At 35.6% G+C, this 20,910-nt stretch overlaps 4 protein-coding genes across 5 annotated transcripts in view; 1 reads left to right on the top strand and 3 right to left on the bottom strand.

Annotated features, from left to right (window-relative positions):
• LOC112525808 (myb-related protein 315-like) overlaps positions 1-705 on the bottom strand; it is a 2,258-nt gene extending 1,553 nt beyond the window's left edge. Inside the window, exons 1-2 of the mRNA XM_025136089.1 lie at positions 572-705; positions 349-478 (exon numbers count right to left, since the gene is read on the bottom strand). Coding sequence (XP_024991857.1) covers positions 349-478; positions 572-704 — 263 coding nt within the window. The 5' untranslated portion in view covers position 705. The remainder of the gene's footprint in view (positions 1-348; positions 479-571) is intronic.
• Positions 706-6,224: 5,519 nt separating this feature from the next.
• On the top strand, positions 6,225-9,318 carry LOC112524546 (cytochrome P450 71A1-like). The gene is made up of 2 exons (XM_025134407.1): positions 6,225-7,133; positions 8,553-9,318. Exons 1-2 carry the CDS (start codon positions 6,225-6,227, stop codon positions 9,207-9,209), a joined length of 1,566 nt encoding a protein of 521 aa, XP_024990175.1. The 3' UTR covers positions 9,210-9,318.
• On the bottom strand, positions 9,230-14,190 carry LOC112524548 (protein HHL1, chloroplastic). 2 transcript variants are annotated; one of them, XM_025134409.1, is made up of 6 exons: positions 13,864-14,190; positions 11,553-11,690; positions 10,407-10,493; positions 10,272-10,319; positions 9,492-9,634; positions 9,230-9,417 (listed from the first exon to the last, which is right to left on the bottom strand). In XM_025134409.1, the coding sequence occupies exons 1-6, from the start codon at positions 14,146-14,148 to the stop codon at positions 9,405-9,407; spliced, it is 714 nt and encodes a 237-aa protein (XP_024990177.1). In that variant the 5' UTR covers positions 14,149-14,190; the 3' UTR covers positions 9,230-9,404. The 2 variants fall into 2 exon arrangements, with proteins under 2 accessions (XP_024990177.1, XP_024990179.1); XM_025134411.1 differs by lacking the exon at positions 9,230-9,417 and having other exon boundaries at positions 9,488-9,634.
• A 1,610-nt stretch (positions 14,191-15,800) lies between these two features.
• Positions 15,801-20,269, bottom strand: LOC112524547 (serine/threonine protein phosphatase 2A 57 kDa regulatory subunit B' theta isoform-like). The gene is made up of 2 exons (XM_025134408.1): positions 18,634-20,269; positions 15,801-16,290 (listed from the first exon to the last, which is right to left on the bottom strand). Exons 1-2 carry the CDS (start codon positions 19,831-19,833, stop codon positions 15,961-15,963), a joined length of 1,530 nt encoding a protein of 509 aa, XP_024990176.1. The 5' UTR covers positions 19,834-20,269; the 3' UTR covers positions 15,801-15,960.
• Between the last annotated feature and the right edge of the window lie 641 nt (positions 20,270-20,910).

Below are 20,910 nucleotides of genomic sequence, written 5' to 3'. Positions count from 1 at the left end.
TATATATATATATATATATATATATATATATATATAATGGTGAGTGTTGGGTCTAGTTTGATGTTGGGCCAAGGCTATCTCCGCTCCTGATAATAATTTGGGTTGTTTACCAACACAATTAAGATAATTCTATTCAGGTAAGAGTACAATATGAGGGTAAATGTAGACTAAGGTAAGCGGTTTTTTCCTTCTTTATCGAGTCAACATCATTTGTTGGTGTAAGTGTATGGCAAACAAACTCACCTCTTATTGAGTAAGTGTCTCTTACCCACTAAGAGGTGGTCATCAATTAGTAAACAACCCCTTATTCTACATGTCCAAGATACAAGCACCATTCGTAAGGCTTACCTATTACCAAGACGAGAATGAAGTTGAATGATCATATCTTCTTCAGCTTCTGTAAAAGCACCTCTTTTGAGATCTGGCCTCAAATAATTAATCCATCTGAGTCTACAACTCTTTCCACATCTCATCAATCCTGCAACACACACACACACACACATACATATATAAAAGAAACTAGTCCCAATCCATTCAAGATTTCTTGAAAGAACCAAAACGAACAACGAACCTGCAAGCTTTGGAACAAGTCTCCAACACTGAATGCCATTGTTGAGGATGAAGGTCATGAGCTTATGATCCTCATCAATGGTCCATGGTCCTCTTCTTAATCCATTCTTCTCACAACATGGTTGCCTTCCCATCTTGAGTGCATCAAGAAACTACAAATAGTATATGTATATATATATATATATATATATATATATATATATATACATATATCTATATCTATATCTATATATTATATATACACATTATATGAAGATGAGCGAAATGGGAATTGAAACTTGTGTCATTTGCATACTAATTTGAAAGCAAAGATTCTGCCAACTATCACAACTCATGATTGAGTAAGAAAGCACCAAACTTTATCACTAAAGATTCATTATCTTTTGATAATGATAATCATTATTGTCTTAAAAAGTATTCAAGAAATGCAAGAGACATGAATTTCATGGTTTTACTTATGATTATGAAGGGACCCACAAACTTATTTTAATAAAAGCATGTAAAGAATAAATTTAGGGGGTGTTTGGGATTGCTTATAAAAGCTGTTTTTTAACTTATTTCAGTCTGGCACCGCTGATAATTTGTTTTCTGGTGTTTGGATAAGGAAAAAAAAACTGCTTATACCGGTGCCAAACCGGTAATAAGTTGTTTTTGATAAGTTAATCATTCATGACTTATGAAAAACTGCTTATTACCCGTTTACAATTTTAACCTTGTTTTTATTTAACTCTGGTTTGATACCACATAAGTTAATAAGCACTTTTACAAAAAAAACATAAGTTGTTTTAAATAAGCAATCCCAAACACCCCCTTAATGTCACAAGACTTGAGATTTCAATCAGACAGACCATCCACCTCAATCGGGGACATGGATTCCCCGTTAAACCGGGTCTCAGAGACAGGAGGAGGATCTCCGTTTTGCTAAAACGGAGATGGGGACGGAAACGGGTATCTAACTCCTCGCCCCGCCCCACACCTGTATATATATATATATATATATATATATATATATATATATATATATATATATTAATTAATAAATTATATTGGATATATTCCATAATTGGTAGGTCCCCTTGTAGTTGTCAAGTTTCATGAATGGGGAGCAAACCTTTTATTTATTTTTCTTTAGGGTTTGCAATTTTTTATGCCAATATTCCTTTATTTGATTTTTTTTATTTAAAAATATTATTGAAAAAAACAAAACAATTAGGCCGCGCATGGTACAAATCCACTCTAGTTTATTCAGTTTTATATATACTTTTTGATAGTGGAATTATTTTGGATGTTAAAAAAGAAAATTGTAAAAATTATAAATGTTTAAAGTAGAGGTGATCATTTGCAGGTCTCGTTTAACTTGTTTTTTTTTTTTTTGTTCAACGGATCTAATATTGTAAACCCAAACCCTTTTTTCGGGCTTGACAACTTGTCATTATCCGTTTTATAAATAGGCCGAGCTTGTCTACAGGTTAACGGGCCTATAAAGTGTAACTCTTATAACTTTATAAACTTGATCACTAGCAATTAATTAACAAATGTGAAATCAAATAATAAAGAAAAAACACTGTTGCAATTAAAATTTTTAAGCAACTAAAATGACATGGATCTCAACAAATGGAGAAAGAAATGAAAAACAAAATTTAGATATCCATAAAATCAATAATGCATTCCTATTTTTTATGTATAACATTAATATTCACGTTAAGAGGTAAACAAACAACCCTTAGTGTTTTGGGTTCTCAAGAATAACCAAAGAGTCTTATCTTATAACTTTAATAATTTAATTTTAAAATATACTAGTATAATTTTAATTAATGGTAAAAATATTAATTATAAAATATAAACGGGTTGGGCGGGCCTGCCCATATATATTTTCACATTGCACATGTCCACCCGTTAATTTTAACGAACAAACATGGGCCCGTCCATTTTCTCGATGATGGTTGTCCAAGCCGGTATTTCTAGCGGGCCATATCTACCGTATCGTCCAGCCATGAACAACTCTAGTTTTAAGTAATGTGTCTCTGTACATAACATGGTTTATATGTTCATTGTTATAAAAGATCATATATCTATAAAATATACAAACTTTTGTATCAATATTTTTCATAACTGTCAAGAACCTTCCAGCCTAGTGGTAAGGCTTGGGCATGGCATAGTCATGAACCCGAGTTCGAGCCCTGGGAGGGGAGTGTTGACGACATTTAAGTGGGGCCATGTTTAGCCTCCAAAATTGCCGGGGATTAGTCGGGCTTTGTCCCGGACACCCTTACAAAAAAAAAATATTTTTCATAACTAGAAGGGTGGTATTTGATTCGTTTGAGTTTGACCTCTAAAAATTAAAAATTCATGGAGGTTACAGGTTCAAATCCAAGGAGAAATATAAATCCTCTTTGTGGCCACAGAGGTTCAAATGTGGTGACTCTGGGCTACCCACAAAACATGTGGCTGTTCTGTCATCTGTGAGTGATTAGTCGGTTCATATAACAAATTGGATATCCAGGTTAATAAAAAAAAATCAGATGACACGACATTCACTTTTTAAAACGTTTTTTGAGTATCATTTTCGAGTCTATTCATAATATGTAATTTTGAATGAAAACAATTTAACTGTTTTTTTTGTCGTGATTTAAAGAAAGACTGTGATCGGTCTTTAATTGATTTTTGTGCGGGTCTTTACTCCTTAGTGCAAAAAATATACAACCTGATCTTTGAAAGGTTCGACTAGTTGTTAACGGGTTCAGTTTGGTTCTTTGGCCTAGACCAGTGTACGACCCTTATTTTTTCTTAAATTCCATTACAAATCTTTATAAAGAAAACATTGCTAAAAACCCCTACATAAATTGTTAATCTACTTTAATAATATTAACAAATTTAAATCTAAAGAAAATATCCAATCAATCTAAAGAGACGTATTGTACTGCATTATGCAAATCAGATAGAAATTCAAGATTTCGACATTCGAAGTGGACCGGATGATACACCAGAATTTAATATAATCGAACTGATCAATCTAATTATCATCCATTTATATACATACAAATATGTTATATTTACATGGATCAATCTAAGATCTTAGTTCTGCTAGTATGGAGAGATGTACATATCTCTATGACACATCAACTCGATCGATATCTGAACTTTAGTGCCATTGTGCAAAAACTCATCTGTCTATGTGATTATTGAAGATTTTTCAACTCTTTTTGCATCATTCGAGTCGTATTTCGAATTTCACCCATCTCTGAGTCAAAAATATAGTATTAACAATTGCAAGTGATCAGCTTGGGGACGGTGATTTGCCTTGACCCGCCAGGGAACCCGGTTCACCCGACCCGAATGGGGACGGAGATTCCCCGCTAAAACGGGTCCTGGGGTAGACTCAAACCGGAGCCGGGGACAGGGAATGTTACTCAAGCCGCGGTTGTATACTTATCCAAGTTAATCACATATTCCTTGTCTCCTTTCACTTCATTTTCATGAAATTTCCAACTTTAATCAAGCTTGAAAACCCGCATCGTCTTTCCTAGTTTTGACGATAAATCGTCAATAAAGATTTTCGACAGCTACCTACCACAGCGGTAACTTGCCACAAAGACGCACAACTCCAAAAACGGCACACACACTAATCAAAACACAAACTTTTGTCCTCAACAACTTCAAATGAAAAAGGAAACACTAACACATAAAATAAAAATATACTAAAAAAACACACCAACAAATACTGAATATTAACATTTAATAGATAGAACTGATCTAACAAATATTTAATTTGAATAAATTGACCGTCTACCGATAACTAGCATTGTTTCTTTCTTTCCAGTGATTCGCAAACCAACCAAACGTTGTCGTTTTTAATGCGTGTAACTTTCTTTTCTTAAGGTATTTCTTTATACGTAAAACAGATTACTTACTACAAACTATTATTTAAAACTTGGACAATGATGTCATCAATTGACGTCAAATATGGTTAAATTGGAAATTATAAATGAATTAAATGAAGAGTAATATCAGAAAGAATTGTGATTTATTTTTAAAACATAAATTCGACTATTTTTGGAAAATAATATTAGAAAAATTGTAACTAAGTGACTGAGATAATTAAAAAAATGGCAAATTGCATGAAAATGTAACGTATTTTAACTTTATCTTATTTTATATATCGTACTTTCAAAACTTCCATTTTGGTACCTAAGATATAAAGTTTTAAACTTTTAAGTACTCAAGTAACCGTTGAAACATTAACCGGTTATCATACCGATGTGACGAGTGATGTGGTATCCAAACTCAGTATTATTTGCTGACATGGTGAGAGACATGGATTTTTTAAATCTAAAATTAGTCTTCAACCGATTATCCGGGTACTTAAACATTTAAGGCTTTAATTCTTAAGTACCAAAATAGAAGTTTTGAAAGTACATACCTAAAATAGGAATAAAATTATAGTATGTTACTTTTTTATACAATTTGCCCTTAAGGCTGCATTTGGTACATGGGACGGGACGAAACTCATTGTCCCATGTTCGGCGCAAGATGAGACAAAGCAAGAACTCACTGTCTCACGTTTGGCGTGACATGAGACATGGATATGGACAAAAACTGGGACAAGATGGGACAACATGAGACACAAGAGGTTTTTTTTTTCTTATTCCACCAAAATAGGTGGAACAAGATGGGACAAAAATGACACATTCTAAAAATATTACTAATCTATCATAGTTTGATATATAACCTTAATATGATATTTGTTTTAATGGTCATCACTGCTAGTTTCGGCCGCCGCCGCCACCACCACCACCACCTGCGGCCACCTCCACCTCCTCTTCCACTACAATATCATCTTTCACCGCCTCCACAACCACCATCCACCATCGTCCATCGCCACCTCTACCATAGTCGACCACCACCATCCACCATCGTCCATCGCCACCTCTACCATAGTCGACCACCACCACTACTATCACTATCTTCACTACATCAGCCACAACTACATCCTCCAACGTTGTCAACCGCCACCACCACAATCCACCATCTTCATATCCTCTATAACCACTGTCATCCACCAACCACCACCTCCTCTACCTCCATAACCACCATCGGCCACCAGCACCACCATAACCAATAAATACCATCAATTATATCAAATTTGGTATATATATATATATATATATTTATTTATATATATGTATTCATTTATATGAAAATTGTGTAAAAATACTTATAAATTAGTTTTTTAATGATTTACTTTATTTGTGTTAATCATAACTATTATATAATATTTAAAATAATCAAATAACTTTTAGGTGTATTTTGTCTAGTTTTGTCCCGTCCAGTCCTAGTCGTACCAAACACCAAACATACACTTATTTGTCCAGTCTCGTCTAATTCTACCTTCTTGTCCTGTCCAGATATGTCCCATCTAATCTTATCATGTCTCTGGTTATTACATATGTCTGCATATCAAACACCACCTTAAAAAATACAATTACAATGCACAAAAAGGACAAAAATACCTCGATAGATAATTTATAGAGTTGTTAAAAGAAACATGCGTAAATAACGCATTAATTGCGGGGCCAACAACCAACCCTTTGTAGTATCCCAATATTTCTATAAAAAACCGTTTACCGATATCTTCTTATCCATAATAACCAGAGATGGACAATTTTACCCTTACGGTGGTTCTCATGTCCATTGCCACCCTTATCTACTTGCTCCACCGCCGGAAAACGTCAATTCCGGCGACTCACCTGCCACCATCTCCGCCCAAACTCCCCATCATTGGCCACCTCCACCTCCTCACCAACATGCCCCACCGAGCCTTTTCCCGCCTTGCTGACCAATTTGGCCCCATCTTTTACCTTCAACTCGGCCAAGTCCCGACGGTTGTCGTGTCGGCAGCCCAACCTGCCGAGCTCGTCCTCAAGGCTCATGATCATGTCTTCTCGAACCGACCGCAACTCGTTGCGGCTCAGTACTTATCGTTTGGATGTTCGGATGTCACGTTTTCTAAGTACGGACCGTATTGGCGCCAAGCTCGAAAAATTTGTGTTACCGAGTTACTGAGTCCGAAACGAGTGAACTCATTCGAAGTCATTAGAGACGAGGAAGTGACTCCCTTGCTTCATGTTGTGTCGACTCGGTCCGGACTCGAGGTTGACATTAGTGCATTGTTTTTTCATTTAGCCAATGACATGCTTTGTCGGGTTGCTTTCGGGAAACGGTTTCTTCAAGAGCAGTCACGCGGGAACGAGGAGAAAGATTTGAATCGTATTTTGAGCGAAACTCAAGCGTTGCTAGCTGGGTTTTGTATAGGTGATTTTTTCCCCGAGTGGGAGTGGGTTAACTCGGTGAGTGGGATGAGGAGGAGGTTGATGAAGAATTTGAAAGAATTAAGGGAGGTTTGTGACGATATAATAAATGAGCATATGAAGACGAGAAAAGAATCGACCTCCGGCGATGGCGATGCCAGAAAAGAAGATTTTGTCGACGTTTTGCTTCGTGTTCAAAGACAACACGATCTCGAGGTCCCGATCACCGATGACAATCTTAAAGCTCTTGTTTTGGTACTATTTTCATCTCATACTTTACTCTTTTCTCTTCTCTTCTCGTATTTTAGCAAATACAATGATCGATACTCAAAGAATCGCCTAATCACTGTTCAATGCGGTTGGTGGTTTTCGGGTTCCTTTGTTTCACCTTACTTCAAAGTAGAGCCGATCATTTGCAGGCTTGGGACGAATCCAGGCCGAAAACCTATTTTTCGAGGCCGGGTTTGCCCATGGACTAACGAGCCTAAAAATCTTTTTATATTTTTAAGAAAACAAAACTTATATAAAATCACAAATTATGTATAATAATTCAAAATATGCATGATTTTGAAGAAAAAAAATCCGCAAAATATGAAATATCAACATGAGAATGAAAAATTGACCAATGTAATTTTGTTTTTACTTTTTAAATTTCCAGATAATGTCATTATCATGGTTCACGATTAAATGTGAATCGATAAGCATCAAGAATTTTTAATTTTAATTATAAAAGTTAATTATTATTATTATAAATATTAATGGGTTGGGCGAGCCTCCCAATTTTTTCGATTGCTCGTATCCGCCCATTAATTTTAGCAAGTCAGCTTGGACCCGCCAATTTATTTCAGGATGGCAATTTAATCTCGCTTTTCTAGTGAGCCAGATAGGAAGGGTCTAGTGGGTCATTCCGTCCATGAACAACTCTACTTCATAGGCAGATCCACACCGTTCGACTTCGACTGTAAAAACAAAGCTATGGACATTTTTTACAAAATAATCATCAGCTTGTTTGTTAGTTTTAGCATACCTTGGGATTCAAACCCACGGTGAGTGGGTGGGGACGTGCAAACCAGCTTTATCAAGACAAACTTGTGTCATCATTGTAGTTGCACGGTAGCATCCAAAATAACAGAGTGACACCTTTCACGACCTTAATTGTGTTTACACTATGTCGGAGGAACGACACACCGTATGCACCATAGTGGGTCGGTCCCTACCATACTTTCACATAACACTTTTTTTGATGCAAAATTGTTTGTATACATGAGCAAACTGGTTAACCAGTTGACAGGTCTCAAGAAAAAACCAAACGAACCCAGTAAATCTCATATAGAGGTAGGGTCTGTAGAGGGTAAGATGTATTCAGACCTTAACTCGGGAGGAAAAGCCGACACCGGTCCCAACTGGTCCCGATCGTTCCTTAAGGGTGCGTTTGGTACACAATAGAACATAACGCAAATCACTATTCCACGTTTGGCAGAACTTTCATATGGAACAGACGTGTTTCACCCCCAACTCCATGGAACAAGCTGGAATAGACCTGTCTTACCAAACGCTGAACAACTATTCCGTCCTATCTGGATACCAAATGCACCCTAACCGATCCCGATCTGGACCAGTCTCCGGGAGGAAAAGAACGTTAAACGGAATGTAACCAGTTCGATTGGTCTCCAGGACATGTTTGTAGCAGGAACAGACACAACTTCAGCAACTCTAGAATGGGTAATGACAGAGCTGTCAAGACACCCCGAAGTGATGAAGAAAGCACAAGATGAAATCAGGGACATGGCAGAAACCAAAGGAGAGATCGAAGAAACCGAACTCCACCATTTTCGTTATCTGAAAGCCGTTATCAAAGAAACTATGCGGTTACACCCGCCAGTCCCACTTCTTGTCCCACGAGAATCGATGCAGAAATGCACCCTTCAGGGATACGACATACCCGAAAGAACCCGAATCCTGATCAACACGTACGCAATAGGACGTGACCCGAACTCATGGCCGAATCCCATGGTGTACGATCCCGAGAGGTTCGTTGAGACGGAGGTTGACTTTAGAGGTCAAGATTTCAGGTTTTTACCGTTTGGAGGAGGGAGACGAGGTTGTCCTGGTTACGCATTTGGATTGGCGACAATCGAGCTAACTTTGGCTAGGCTGTTGTACCACTTTGACTGGAAACTGCCACCCGGGACTGGACCCGATGATGTCGATTTAGACGAGATTTTCGGGTTGGCCACTAGGAAAAAAACTGCTCTAAAACTTATCCCAACAGAAAACAGGAATTATGGGCTCAAGAAAGATGGTCCTCGGGTTTCACCTAATGCTACTTAGTATGAACTAGATAATCGACATTTTGAAGGGAACGAAAAATTATGTACTATTGACAATAAATTGCAAGCATCGGTCTATAGAATGTAGATTTTTAAAGCAAAAATGTGCGGTAAATTTTTGTGTACAAAACCTCATCTTGTATTTCGGTTGTAGGCTGGTATGGTGAATCCATATATCCGTCTTCCGGCTTCAGGTTCAGCTTTTGACCCTGTTGATGACGGATGGTAAATACATTTTCGCTTTATAAAAGTTGGTTTAGTTTAGTCGAATTTAGAAACTCACTTGGGTTTGTCATTGGCACTTTCCTCAGGCTCGGTTTCGGATGTTGGCTTTATATCGGTCAATTTCCCAAACGACTCTTTGGCATCCCCGAAGAAATCTAGAACTCTGTCAAATACCGTTTTCATCTCGGCTCTTGTTGGGAGCTGAAAAATTCAGCTTTAATCTCTTAGATCCACTACTCTAAGGGGCTGTTTACCTTTTTTTTCCATGAAGTCCTGTTGTATTAAGTCGTCTGTCTGAATAAATTTGTATGGCTAAGAGACAAGAGACCGATGGATTTTAGGAAAGCAAAAAGAGGGTTGGATATGGGGCATTTATGGTATTTATTTGTTTGAGGTGGCTTAAAGGAGACAACTGAGGGGTCGTGGCCTATTCCATATAGCCATTTTGGCTTTAATGGCTTAACGACTAAGCCGTAAAGGAACACTCCTGTATGGCTGAGCAATTAAGCCACCCAGATCATTAAACTCATTAAGATGCAAGTAAACAGCCCCTAAAGGCTATATTGGCAAACTAGTTGTTGATTAATAAGCTAACTTTTAGCTCATTAACTAGTCATGTTTGGTAAAAACTAGTTGACAAGATAGATGACAATGTAAAATGATCTAAAATGACATGTTGAAAAATCAATTAAGCAAATATAAGGGGCATATTGGAAAAAAAACCTCGAGCTTGTCGAAACGCTACTTGAAGTAGCTTTTCAAAAGGCTGGCTTATGGCTAACCAAATGGGGCCTTTTCAATAAGCTCAAAAATCTTCGTAATATATAGACAATAATACCTCAATCACATCACTGCTTGCAAGTGCTGCTCTTAAGTTGGTACCCTCCTGCATAATCACATGTGAACTAAGAGGATAATTTGACAGCGATAACTATAATTTTCTGTTTTATTTACATCGGGTGCAAGAACATACCACAATTTTATAGCCATATCGGAATTCTGTAGCCGAACGCAATACACGATGCTGTCGAATTGCTGTCTTTTGAACCTCCTTCTCATCCTGTTCCAATTACAGAAACAAGTAGAAAAATTCCGATAAACATTAACGAGGATATCTGATCGAAATCCATCATAAGGGTTGTCTCATTAATCAAGAAAAAAGAACCTATTAACCCGTTGTTTCCTTTACAAGTTACCGACTGCCCGTTTGGTTTGTGGGATTTGGAATTGGACTCCATTCCAATCCCACATTTGGTTTAAGGAAAGTCTGGAATTGAAATCCTGGATTTCAAATGGAATCCTACAAACATGGGATTCAGAAATCCCATGGGATAGTTGGTATTTAGCAGGATTTCATAGGATTTGTTTGTAATAATGTTTTTAAATATGTTAAAAACGTTTATTTTGTAATAATCAATTAATAAAAAGGTAAATAATTATTTTTATAAATTATTTATAGATAATGGAATTCAATTCTATTCCAAATCCTACGAACCAAACATACCAAAGATTCCAAATCCTCACAATTCCATATCCTTCAACGAAATCCAAATCCCTCAAAAACATTCCGTCAAACCAAATAGGCCCTGAGGGTATTTTTATGGTCAAGATTTGCCATCTTGGCTATATTAGAACAAAACAAGCACGGTATGTCCCACCGGAGATGGGGTCTGAGGGGGTTGGACATTTCATGCATGCAGACTAGATCTTTACCCAAAGAGTAAAAGCGGTTGATCCTGATTATGGCTATATTAGACATTTGGTTATAAATGTGAGAACACTTTTACTAAACTATGTTTAGAGTCAAATTTTATACTTCCTTCATCCCATGAAAATTGCAACAATATCCTTTCCACGATGAAAGTTTCAGCATTTCCTTTCTCTGAAAACTTCGCATAAATTCACTGATTCACATCTTTTATGGCCATCGTTAAACATGTTGATATTATTGAATGGAATAATACATTTGGTTAAGAGTAAAAGTCATGCCTTTTCTTGAACCATACACCCGGTTAATCATTGCAACTTTCAAAAGAGTGAGTAGTTTTCATCGGGACACAAAGCAACTTGACAAAAAAATGATTTTTCACAAATAAGTTATTGGTAATATAGAACTTACTTTGTAAATGACTCCAGCAATATTTTTCGATAGCGTGTCTTTGTAAATATATTTCCCGACAAAATTGTCTTTAGCTGAAACCAGGATCTTTGCGGTCGTGCCACCTGCTACGATACTAACAGGGTACCATAGATAAACCTGCACACGTACCAAATAACCTCAAAAAATTTAAACATTATAAAGTAAAAGTATCACCAAGAATCCCTTTAGGTGAAAAGCCAAAGGTGAAATGAAAGTTTATTGTAGATCAAGATAAATAATCACACAGAAAACAAAAACATATATACGTGGTTCATGGGCAGCATCAAATATATGGAGAGAACAGTAGAAAATAATAAATCTAGAAGGAAACTAATGTTCCTAATGTTAAAAGCAAATTGGGTATCAGTAGAATCCAATATATACTAAAGTTCTTGACCCTAAATCAGATGGAATATCTATAAACTCCCATAAGATGTAATCCTTCAAGGTCTTTGAATCATCAAATAATCTTAGGCCCTGTTTGCTTTGCAGGATTTCATGGGAATTGGAATTGGATTGCATCCAATCCGCGTTTGGTTTAAAGTAAAGTCCAAAATTAAAATCCCACAAACATTGGATCTAAAAAGCATAAAGGGTAGTTGGTATTTCATGGGATTTTATAGGATTTTGTTTGTAATGATGTTTTAAAATATGTTAAAAACATTTGTTTTGTAACGATCAATTAATAAAAGGTAGTTCAATTATTTATAATTTGTTTTTATAAATTATCTATAAACAATGGAATTCAATTCCATGCCAAATCCTACAACCCAAACAAACCAAAGATTCCAAATCCTTCCACAAAATCCAAACCCCTCAAAAACTGTCTGTCAAAACCAAACGGCCCCTTAGTTTTTGGTGAATAAAAAAGATCCAAATATCTAAGTAGTGTTATTTTATAGTTAATACAAGAAAACTTTTTAAGATGCCAACAATTTTTATGCAAACCTGAAATTGTGAAAGAGGAACAATTATATTCTTCCATCATAAAAGAGAAACTTGTTTTGACTTTTGTGGTCAAACATGCCACTTACAGGATCCAAATTCACATAGATACTGTATTTGGGCATAAAGGGAAACAAAGCTACAATATCCCAACATTTGAAACAACCTGCCAACATGAATTACTTTGATCTTCAAGTAAGAAAGAAATCATTTCCATTTTGGATTGAAAGACGACTCTTTTGACCCTTTCTGATTACATCAGTCCCCAAATTTGTCAATGTTAGACTGCTTAAATAGCAAAACTGTAACACCCCAAGCCCAATGCAACAAGCTGATCCAATAACTTCGAGTTCAACTTACAACCATAGTGGAAGTTGTTGGTAGCCCACAACTTTGAGCTTACAAGGAGATCAAAAATCTATTTTCTATCCATGTGAGATGGGTTGCACAAAAAGGCCAACATTTTAACTTCAAAACTGTATTGATTTAACAATTACTTAAAGGAAAACAATTCTAAGTTCGTTTATCAGATCACAAGGATAAACAAAGGAATACACTTATACAGACCCTATTGGTATCGGGTTTTTGAACCCAAAACCACTAGTTTTAGAAACTTGGTTACACCAAGTTAACATACAAGAAAAGTACCACAGATCCCAAAGTGGTGTTGATCATTAAAAGTAGGTCATATCCACTTCGAACATGAAAAATCTTAGATTTATATACCAAAAGTCTAATGTGGACTCTAATTTAGGAAAGTAGACCGTCATATACAAGCAAAATCGTGTAATCATGCAACCTATAGTCAAGTTTTCTTACAAGGAAACTCCAAGACCTATTTAATACAGAATAGTTAGCATTATCAACTATTATACTTCACATTTCATTTGCAAACAATCAACATGTTGGCAAAAATGTCAAGAAGAAAGAGAAAAAGAACACGAAGTTGACAAAAAATTGTACAATATTCACCAAAGTTGGCCAAAACACTCTGAGTTGCCAGTGTCGTGTTCAGTATCTTCTAGATTTCTATCAACCAGAGTGTCTTCTATTTGGGGATTTTCACATGCATGCTAGTTGTTTGGAAATGAACTCCATGTACAATGATTTGGACAATATCACTCGTTTAATGAACTTCTTTAACTTTGCTTCCAATCAAAATTTCAAAATTCGATACAAAGTTAATGTTAGCTAAATCATTAGAATATGGGTACCAAAAGCTCCAATTTAATGGCTACGAGATTAAAGTAAAGACCTAGTTCAGGATTTTGACATAAATGAGCTCCAATTGAATTTACTAATTACTAATCAACAGCAAAGAATTGGAGTAAGGGAAGATACCAACATTGGCCATACGAATGAAGATAACGAATCTAGGGTTTCCATCGTCTTCAATTTTGGGCATAGCAGGCATTGGGCGTTGGAACTGACGAGCTTGCATTCCTCTTTTCCCTTTAGCTTCAACCACCATTAATCTCTTTCCATGATTTAATTGCTGCTTGCGTTGAATTTGCGATGAAGAAAACGAGTGTCTGATTAAGTGTGAATCATCTATTGTTCTTAAATTCTTGGAGTTGATGGAAGGCGTTGGAACCAGTGCGTGTCGTTTCAGAGACATACATACCTCCATTGTTGTTGTTAGAGCTATCTTCACACGCAAACGATTCTTATCCACAATTAGTTGAGAACCACAATGAATATATACACACACACAAGTAATGTATCCACCGTACACGTGGCAGGATCACGAGCCCAACTTGTACTTCCACGCTGTGTTCTCTAAACCAAATGTAATTAAATAAAATACTCGGGTTCTAAAAAATATTTAAATGAAAAATGAAAAAAAATGGAAGAAAAATAATTATAAGCGGTTGTTTGTTAATTGCTGAATGATTTGATGTTGAATGATAAAGTGATCAGAATGATTAAGTGACGTGTTATGATATAGTATAAAATAAAGATGGTTGTTTACCAAGTGTCTTTGTAGTAAATAATTACTTACAAAATACCTTATCACCTTGTGCATGTCCGGTAAATGAGATAATAATACAGATCGAGTAAGGGCCTAGTCAATACCATCAACCAGATCAATCTTTAGATAAACTAGCTAATACTGACCAAGCAACACAAAAACCTCTGTAAGTAACGCCAACCGAATCAACACCAATCAATAACAGGTAACCAGTATGAGGTAAGCTAAATACACCCCTATATATTCCTAAGGGTGATGTTATATACATCACTTCTATGTCAGAATCAAGTCAATTCATGCATTGAAAATGTATAAAATTTATATTTTGATGTTGATGTATGTGAGAAGGAAATTAATAGGTAAGAGCATCTCCAACAACTATGCTATATATTTTTTTTCCAAAATAGAGCAGCAAAAGCCAAAATCTCTATAAAAATTATATTCAACTCCAACAGCTGCTCTCTTTTAGCAATTTTAACATTGACTATATTATTATTAAAATATTATTTCTAACTGTTAGACATTTATTTTTAATACCTTTTATTGATATTTCTCTTTCTTATATAAAGTTTTAGAGATTTTTCTAAATTTAGAAATTTTCATGTCTCTCTTATTTTTTCTATTTTACCATATAATAAAGTATAACTGATGGAGCATAAAACTCTTCTAATTTACCAAAATTTCTATTATAGCATAACTGTTGGAAATGCTATAAGAATGCATTTAATAATATATATATAGGGGTGCATTACCGCATTTAGCCCTACCTACAAATATTCTCATACAAAATCAACATTAAGACTTACTTTTTACCTTTCCAATGTATAATTTAATCTGATTCTGACATAAACAGGGATGCATACACACACCCAAACAGGAAACCTCTACTTTGAACATTTTTTGCAGCTCAAAAAACTTGTGGAAAACAATATGGACAAATTGCATGCAAAATAACGTATTTTAACTTGATTCTTATTTGGAGTAATGTACTTTCAAAATTTCTATCTTGATACCTAAGATGTAAAATTTTAAATATTTAAGTACTCGGGTAACCGATTGAACACTAATTTTAGATTAAAAAAAGACTGATTTTAGATTTAAAAAAAATTCATATCACTAACCACGTCAACAAATAATATTAAATTGGATACTACATCACTCGTCATATCAGCATGATAACCGATTAACGACTCAACCAATCACCCGGGTATTTGAATGTTTAAAACATTACGTCTTTATGTACCAAAATAGAAGTTTTGAAAGTAGGAATCAAGTTAAAGTGCGTTAGTTTTTCATGCAATTTGCCCAAACAATATAAGAGCAAGAAAACTTGCTCAAAATGCATTGCTTTAGCTAGTTTATGAAACTAAAGTTGACACATTGTTGTCCTACAACACCATCAAAACAACTGAAATTTACAAGAAATTTGTAGCTTTTTTTCTTCCAAATGGGATTACAAGGATTCAATCCCTAATGCACAAGAACAGCTTCATTACTTGAAGCTGTATCTGCACCTATTTCTTCTAACCGTTTCCACGTGGCTTCGCGTCTCGATTTCATCTTCTCTTCCTTCGCTTCGTCTTCTTGGAAGTTGAGCAAACACTCGTTGAACAGCTCGGGATCGAGATCGAAGAAGATTTTCCGAACGTTTAAAGTCAAACTATGCACAGCTTGATTCCAATGGTATCGCCCGTTTCTTTCGAGTGCTGGAAAGATTATGGGTAGTATTACCTTGCGGTTTTGTCTTATCAAACTCTCGATGTGATCGTTGTTCCAGAAAAATAGAACCCTTTCTGCCACCTGAAAAGTAGAAAAAAAGAAAATCAAGTACTCAGTAACTTGAGGGCAGATTCAAGAAATCTTGAATCAGTTTGAAACTGGTATTTGCAGACGGATTCGAACATGATTACCAAGGAAATACCAAATATACCCTTCAACACGACAACGTCAATGAAAAAGTTTCGAGCTTTTTTCAAGGAGGAATAGAACAATTTGATAAAGAACCACCCTTCAAGATGTTCTCTATCATGATTGCCAAGAAATACCGAATCTACCCTTCAAAATGTTCTTTATCAAGATTGCTAAGAAATACCGAATCTACCCCTCAAGATGTTCATCGTGGCAAATGAGGAGATCACCGCTATAAATCTATAACCTTTGACACCAAGAGTTGACGAAATTTCAATCTCATGTCGGTATTCCCATGTTCTTGTAACAAAGCGTAAATAAGGTAGGATTTGTGAAGTGTGAAACTACACCAGTTTATGAAGGATCTACTCATTTAGGCCATTTTGTATTTTTTTTCGTTTTGTGGGTCCCATATGGAACGAGAAAATGTGGAAATACGATTGTGGGTCCCGTTTTCTTTATGTTAAGAAAAATAAAGATAGGACCCACAAAGAGAAGAAAATGGTAAAAACGAAAACAAGTTTTACACCATTTTCCTCTGCTCTTCACTTTGCGAGTCTCATCTCCATTTGACCTAACGTAAAGCAAACGTGACCCACATTCACATTTCTATTCATTCTCGAACCATCTAATGGGACCTTCGAAGTAAAAGATCAAATGATCTGAATGAACAAGCCATGGATTTCAAAAGCTAATCCTACTTCTCATTCCCCTTTACTTCCTAATGCAATATATGAAGCAAACTACCAAAGGAACCAGATTCAAGATTTCTTGATGTCTTAAATATGCCAATGGAAACAAGCATCAGTCTTTATGTCTCTGGATCCCTTCTATACAGAAAACCAAAATTTCAAGATTTCTTGATATCTTAAACATGCCACTGGAAACAAGTATGCGCAAAATAATTCAAAAAAACTTGATGGAAATACCAAGTGTAGACAGTTATCTATGTCGATAGATCCCTTCAATAAGAAGAACCAAAATTTCAAGATTTCTTGATATGTCACTGGAAACAAGTATTTGCAACATAATTTCAAACCTAATGTAAATACTAAGGTCCCGTTTGGTTTGTAGCATTGGATAAGATTTAGAGGGATTTGGAATTCAATTCCATTGTAATCCCATGTTTGGTTTGAAGAATTCTTGGATTTGAAATCCCGAGAAATCCCACAAACATGGTTGTTTTCATCTAAGTATAGTATTTAATGTATTGATTGACATATATTTTGTTTCACAATGTGATGGTTTCATATGTATTCTGTTCACAATCTGAAACTCTTCTACGTTTACTTTTTGTTTCATAAAAAATGCCAAAAAAGGTTCACATTGTGAACCGAGTAAATGTGAAACAGATATATGTTAATCACTTGCATTTAATTCTAGCCAGTGGTGAAAAAAAATATATGAAATAGCACATGATGCACTAGTTCTCAAAGATCTCACGATTTAGAGAGTCCTCAAAGAATGTCTCCTATGGTGATATTCGCCTGAAATAGGTTTTCAAGCCCTTACCATGTATGACAGCATAATCATTTACAAACCCAATAAACCATACAAACTTACAAACCAGTTTTTATGTGTTGTTTCACATATGAAGCAACATGTGTGAGAATGCATAGTTTATACGGTGTTGTTTCATATGTGAAACGGTCAGGACTGTTTTGTGTGTGGAAAAAATATAGTCTTGAACACTTCACATATGAAAGAACATTGTATAAACATTGTATCTTCACACATGTTGGTTTTTAAGTTTGTATGAATTACTGGGTTTGTACAAGGCGGCGACTCTCAACATATAGAGCCTAATTTGAGTTTAATTATGCATGTTTTAACCTTTATCCCTAAAAAAATGAATAATTGAGGAACACCCAGGTAATCATTCATCTGGACGGAGGAATTGAAGTTGTTTTTTGGTTTTTATGCACCATGTACATACCCGGGCAAATTGCTTACAAGTTACTTGTATGCACATGTGCATACCGTCCTGATGAACGATTACCAATGTGTTCCTTGGTTTTTGATTTTTTTTGCGGTTTTCATTATATGGTATGAACTTTTATAGTTTGTTTTATTTATTACTTGTCAATTGATCTGCACAAGTGTACCAGGAATCCAAAAAAATTGAAATGACCAATCTAGAGAAACAAAATGAAGAACACAAACATCTTAGATGGCACACAATTGAAAAACTACTGCAAATTTGACAAAAAGATACTCAAAAGAACGATAAATTACCTGAAAGTGCAAACTGTTCAAGCAACGGGAGATTTGCTTAAATAAAGGCACCATACAACGATGAAACTCCGGTTGTTGTGTTGCTTCAAGAACCTCCTCCAACTCCCCTAAAAACATGATCTCTTTCGAACTATTTGTAACCGGCCAATATTTCAATAACCCTCTTATTACCATATCGGCTAGCTTGCAATCTTTTTCAACAAACTGCGTGATACAATACGATAATTGCTGATGATACATTGCTAAACATTTCGGTTTGTGCAATGGGATCAAAGCCCTAGAGAGGAACAATTTGTGTTCTTCCTTCAAAGGCAAAGCAAATCCGTTGATGATACTTCCTAAAATCTCCAAAAGTTCCGCAATCCCATTATGCTTTTCGGTCTCAAGAACAAATCTGTAAAAGATATTGTTGATAGATTTCCTAATGAACGGCCGATGGACCATAAATTTACCATAAACTCTGTGAAGTATAGTCTTTAAGTACTCGCGTTCTCTTGGATCTTCGGAATCAAACATATCTAACAACTTGAGAACAAAGTAATGATCAATGTACTTTTTTGCTATTTTCGCGTCTGCTTCTGGGGATGCGATAAACCTGAGAAGAAGCTCGTAGACGATCTGCAAATGGGGCCAAGATGGATCCATCGACGGTTCTTCCTCTTCCAAATCATAAGATTCCAAGATTTTGCAATCGCGGGGTTGAGGAGTGAGTTCTCTAAACAAATTAGCAGAAACCATCTTGACAAACTCTTGCATAACCGATTCTGTGAACTTAACATTGCTAGAAGCCACGAAATCGACTAATTCTAATAGAGTTTGTCGCTTTATCTCTTTTTCTTTGAGGGTTTTTGTTGGGTCAGTGAAATCAAAGATCATACAACACATGTTCACCTTCTTTATGAACAAATTCTGCTTTTCGCTACTCGGGACATCTCTAAAGCCCGGTAAAGCTTCGTAAGAAGCATTTACAGTAACACCATTGCGAAAACTCTTTTCGCTCTGATTGAATCTAGGATTTGACGAGACCGAATAAGGGGAAGAAATATCGGCATTCACAAGCTTTCTTGAATTCCCACTTCCAACATCACTTCTCTTTGAAGTAGATGATGATAGATTAGGGGTTAAATTGCCTGAAGATTCTTGATTTTTTGATGATTTGGACTGTTTCCTGGAAACCTTACTAAGTATCTGCTTGATCATATCTTAGATTTCTTAGAACCCAATAACAAATTATACAAACCCTAAAAAACCCAACTCAAATTGGAACCCTGAGAACAATCATCCAAACTGAAACTGATGAACAAAAGCTTGTTTGGAGGTTATCCTTCAAGAAACCAACAAACCCATCATAAAAACTGCTCTAAAAGAAGAATCAAAGCAAACCCCTTTTCCAAATCCTATGATAAGAAACACCAGATACACAAAAAGAAATCTGAACTGTACATCAGAAATCCACTAATCTCAATCAAACCCAAACAAACTCCCCCAAACACCACCAATGCCCCTTTTTTCAAAATCTCCCACATCAGGTTTTACCCTTTTTAGGTATGGATCAAAACCCCAATAGCTAAAAGATTCTGATCTTTGATTTTAACACCAAAAACTGAAGAAGAAGAAGAAGAAGAAGAAGAAGAAGAAAACCCCGCTTGGAGTTCAACAATCTTGGAACTTGGAAGTAAAGATAATGCAGAAATCTCTCAAAAAAAAACCCTAGTTTTATATATATATATATATATATATATATATAAAATAGCTTCCCTTTTATCTCCTGTGAGCTGGACAGATGGATATAAAGTAGAGCTTAACCCACCACAAGACTCTTGCTTTACTTTCTTTCACACTTTCTTTTAACAAACTCTTGAAAGGGAATAAGTAAAAAGAGAAAGGGGAATCTGAATGGTGTTTGGATAATGAAGAAGAAACCCAAAATCAAAAATTAGGGATTTCAGCGAAAGAAAATTGGGGAAGAAAGGAGTTGAAACCCACCAAATTTGAGAGACCAAGCCGCCCTTCGAATCATTCTTTTACTTTCTTTCCTTTTTTATTTCTCTTTCTCTTTCTCTTTCTCTCTCTTACATGACAGCTTCCGACTTTTCCTTTGTTGTTGTTTCTTGACTCCCATTTTCTGTTTTTGGTCATTTTATTAGGATTATTTGCAATTTTGGTCCTTGTGGTGTTTGTTTTTATAATTTTTTTTTTTAAAACTACAGGTTTTGTTTGTTTTTTTTTTATTATAAAAAAGTTCTTATCGGCTTCTTATATTTGATTCATTAATTT

The sequence above is a fragment of the Cynara cardunculus genome, assembly GCF_001531365.2.
Source record: "Cynara cardunculus var. scolymus isolate 2C chromosome LG 13, CcrdV1, whole genome shotgun sequence".
NCBI lineage: Eukaryota > Viridiplantae > Streptophyta > Magnoliopsida > Asterales > Asteraceae > Cynara > Cynara cardunculus.
Note: the sequence above shows the minus strand (reverse complement) of the source record. Positions and strands in the feature narration are given on the sequence as shown.

Bases quoted from the DNA above. Each gene is read 5' to 3' on its own strand.
- LOC112524548 (XM_025134409.1), bottom strand. From the start codon at position 14,148: ATGGAGGTATGTATGTCTCTGAAACGACACGCACTGGTTCCAACGCCT. The intron at 11,691-13,863 runs GTTGGTATCTTC...GTACGTGTGCAG, and splicing joins TCTTCATTCGTATGGCCAAT to GTTTATCTATGGTACCCTGT. The intron at 10,320-10,406 runs GTATGTTCTTGC...GTGATTATGCAG, and splicing joins GATATGGCTATAAAATTGTG to GAGGGTACCAACTTAAGAGC.
- LOC112524546 (XM_025134407.1), top strand. From the start codon at position 6,225: ATGGACAATTTTACCCTTACGGTGGTTCTCATGTCCATTGCCACCCTT. The intron at 7,134-8,552 runs GTACTATTTTCA...ATTGGTCTCCAG, and splicing joins ATCTTAAAGCTCTTGTTTTG to GACATGTTTGTAGCAGGAAC.
- LOC112524547 (XM_025134408.1), bottom strand. From the start codon at position 19,833: ATGATCAAGCAGATACTTAGTAAGGTTTCCAGGAAACAGTCCAAATCA. The intron at 16,291-18,633 runs GTAATTTATCGT...TCTACTTTTCAG, and splicing joins TGAACAGTTTGCACTTTCAG to GTGGCAGAAAGGGTTCTATT.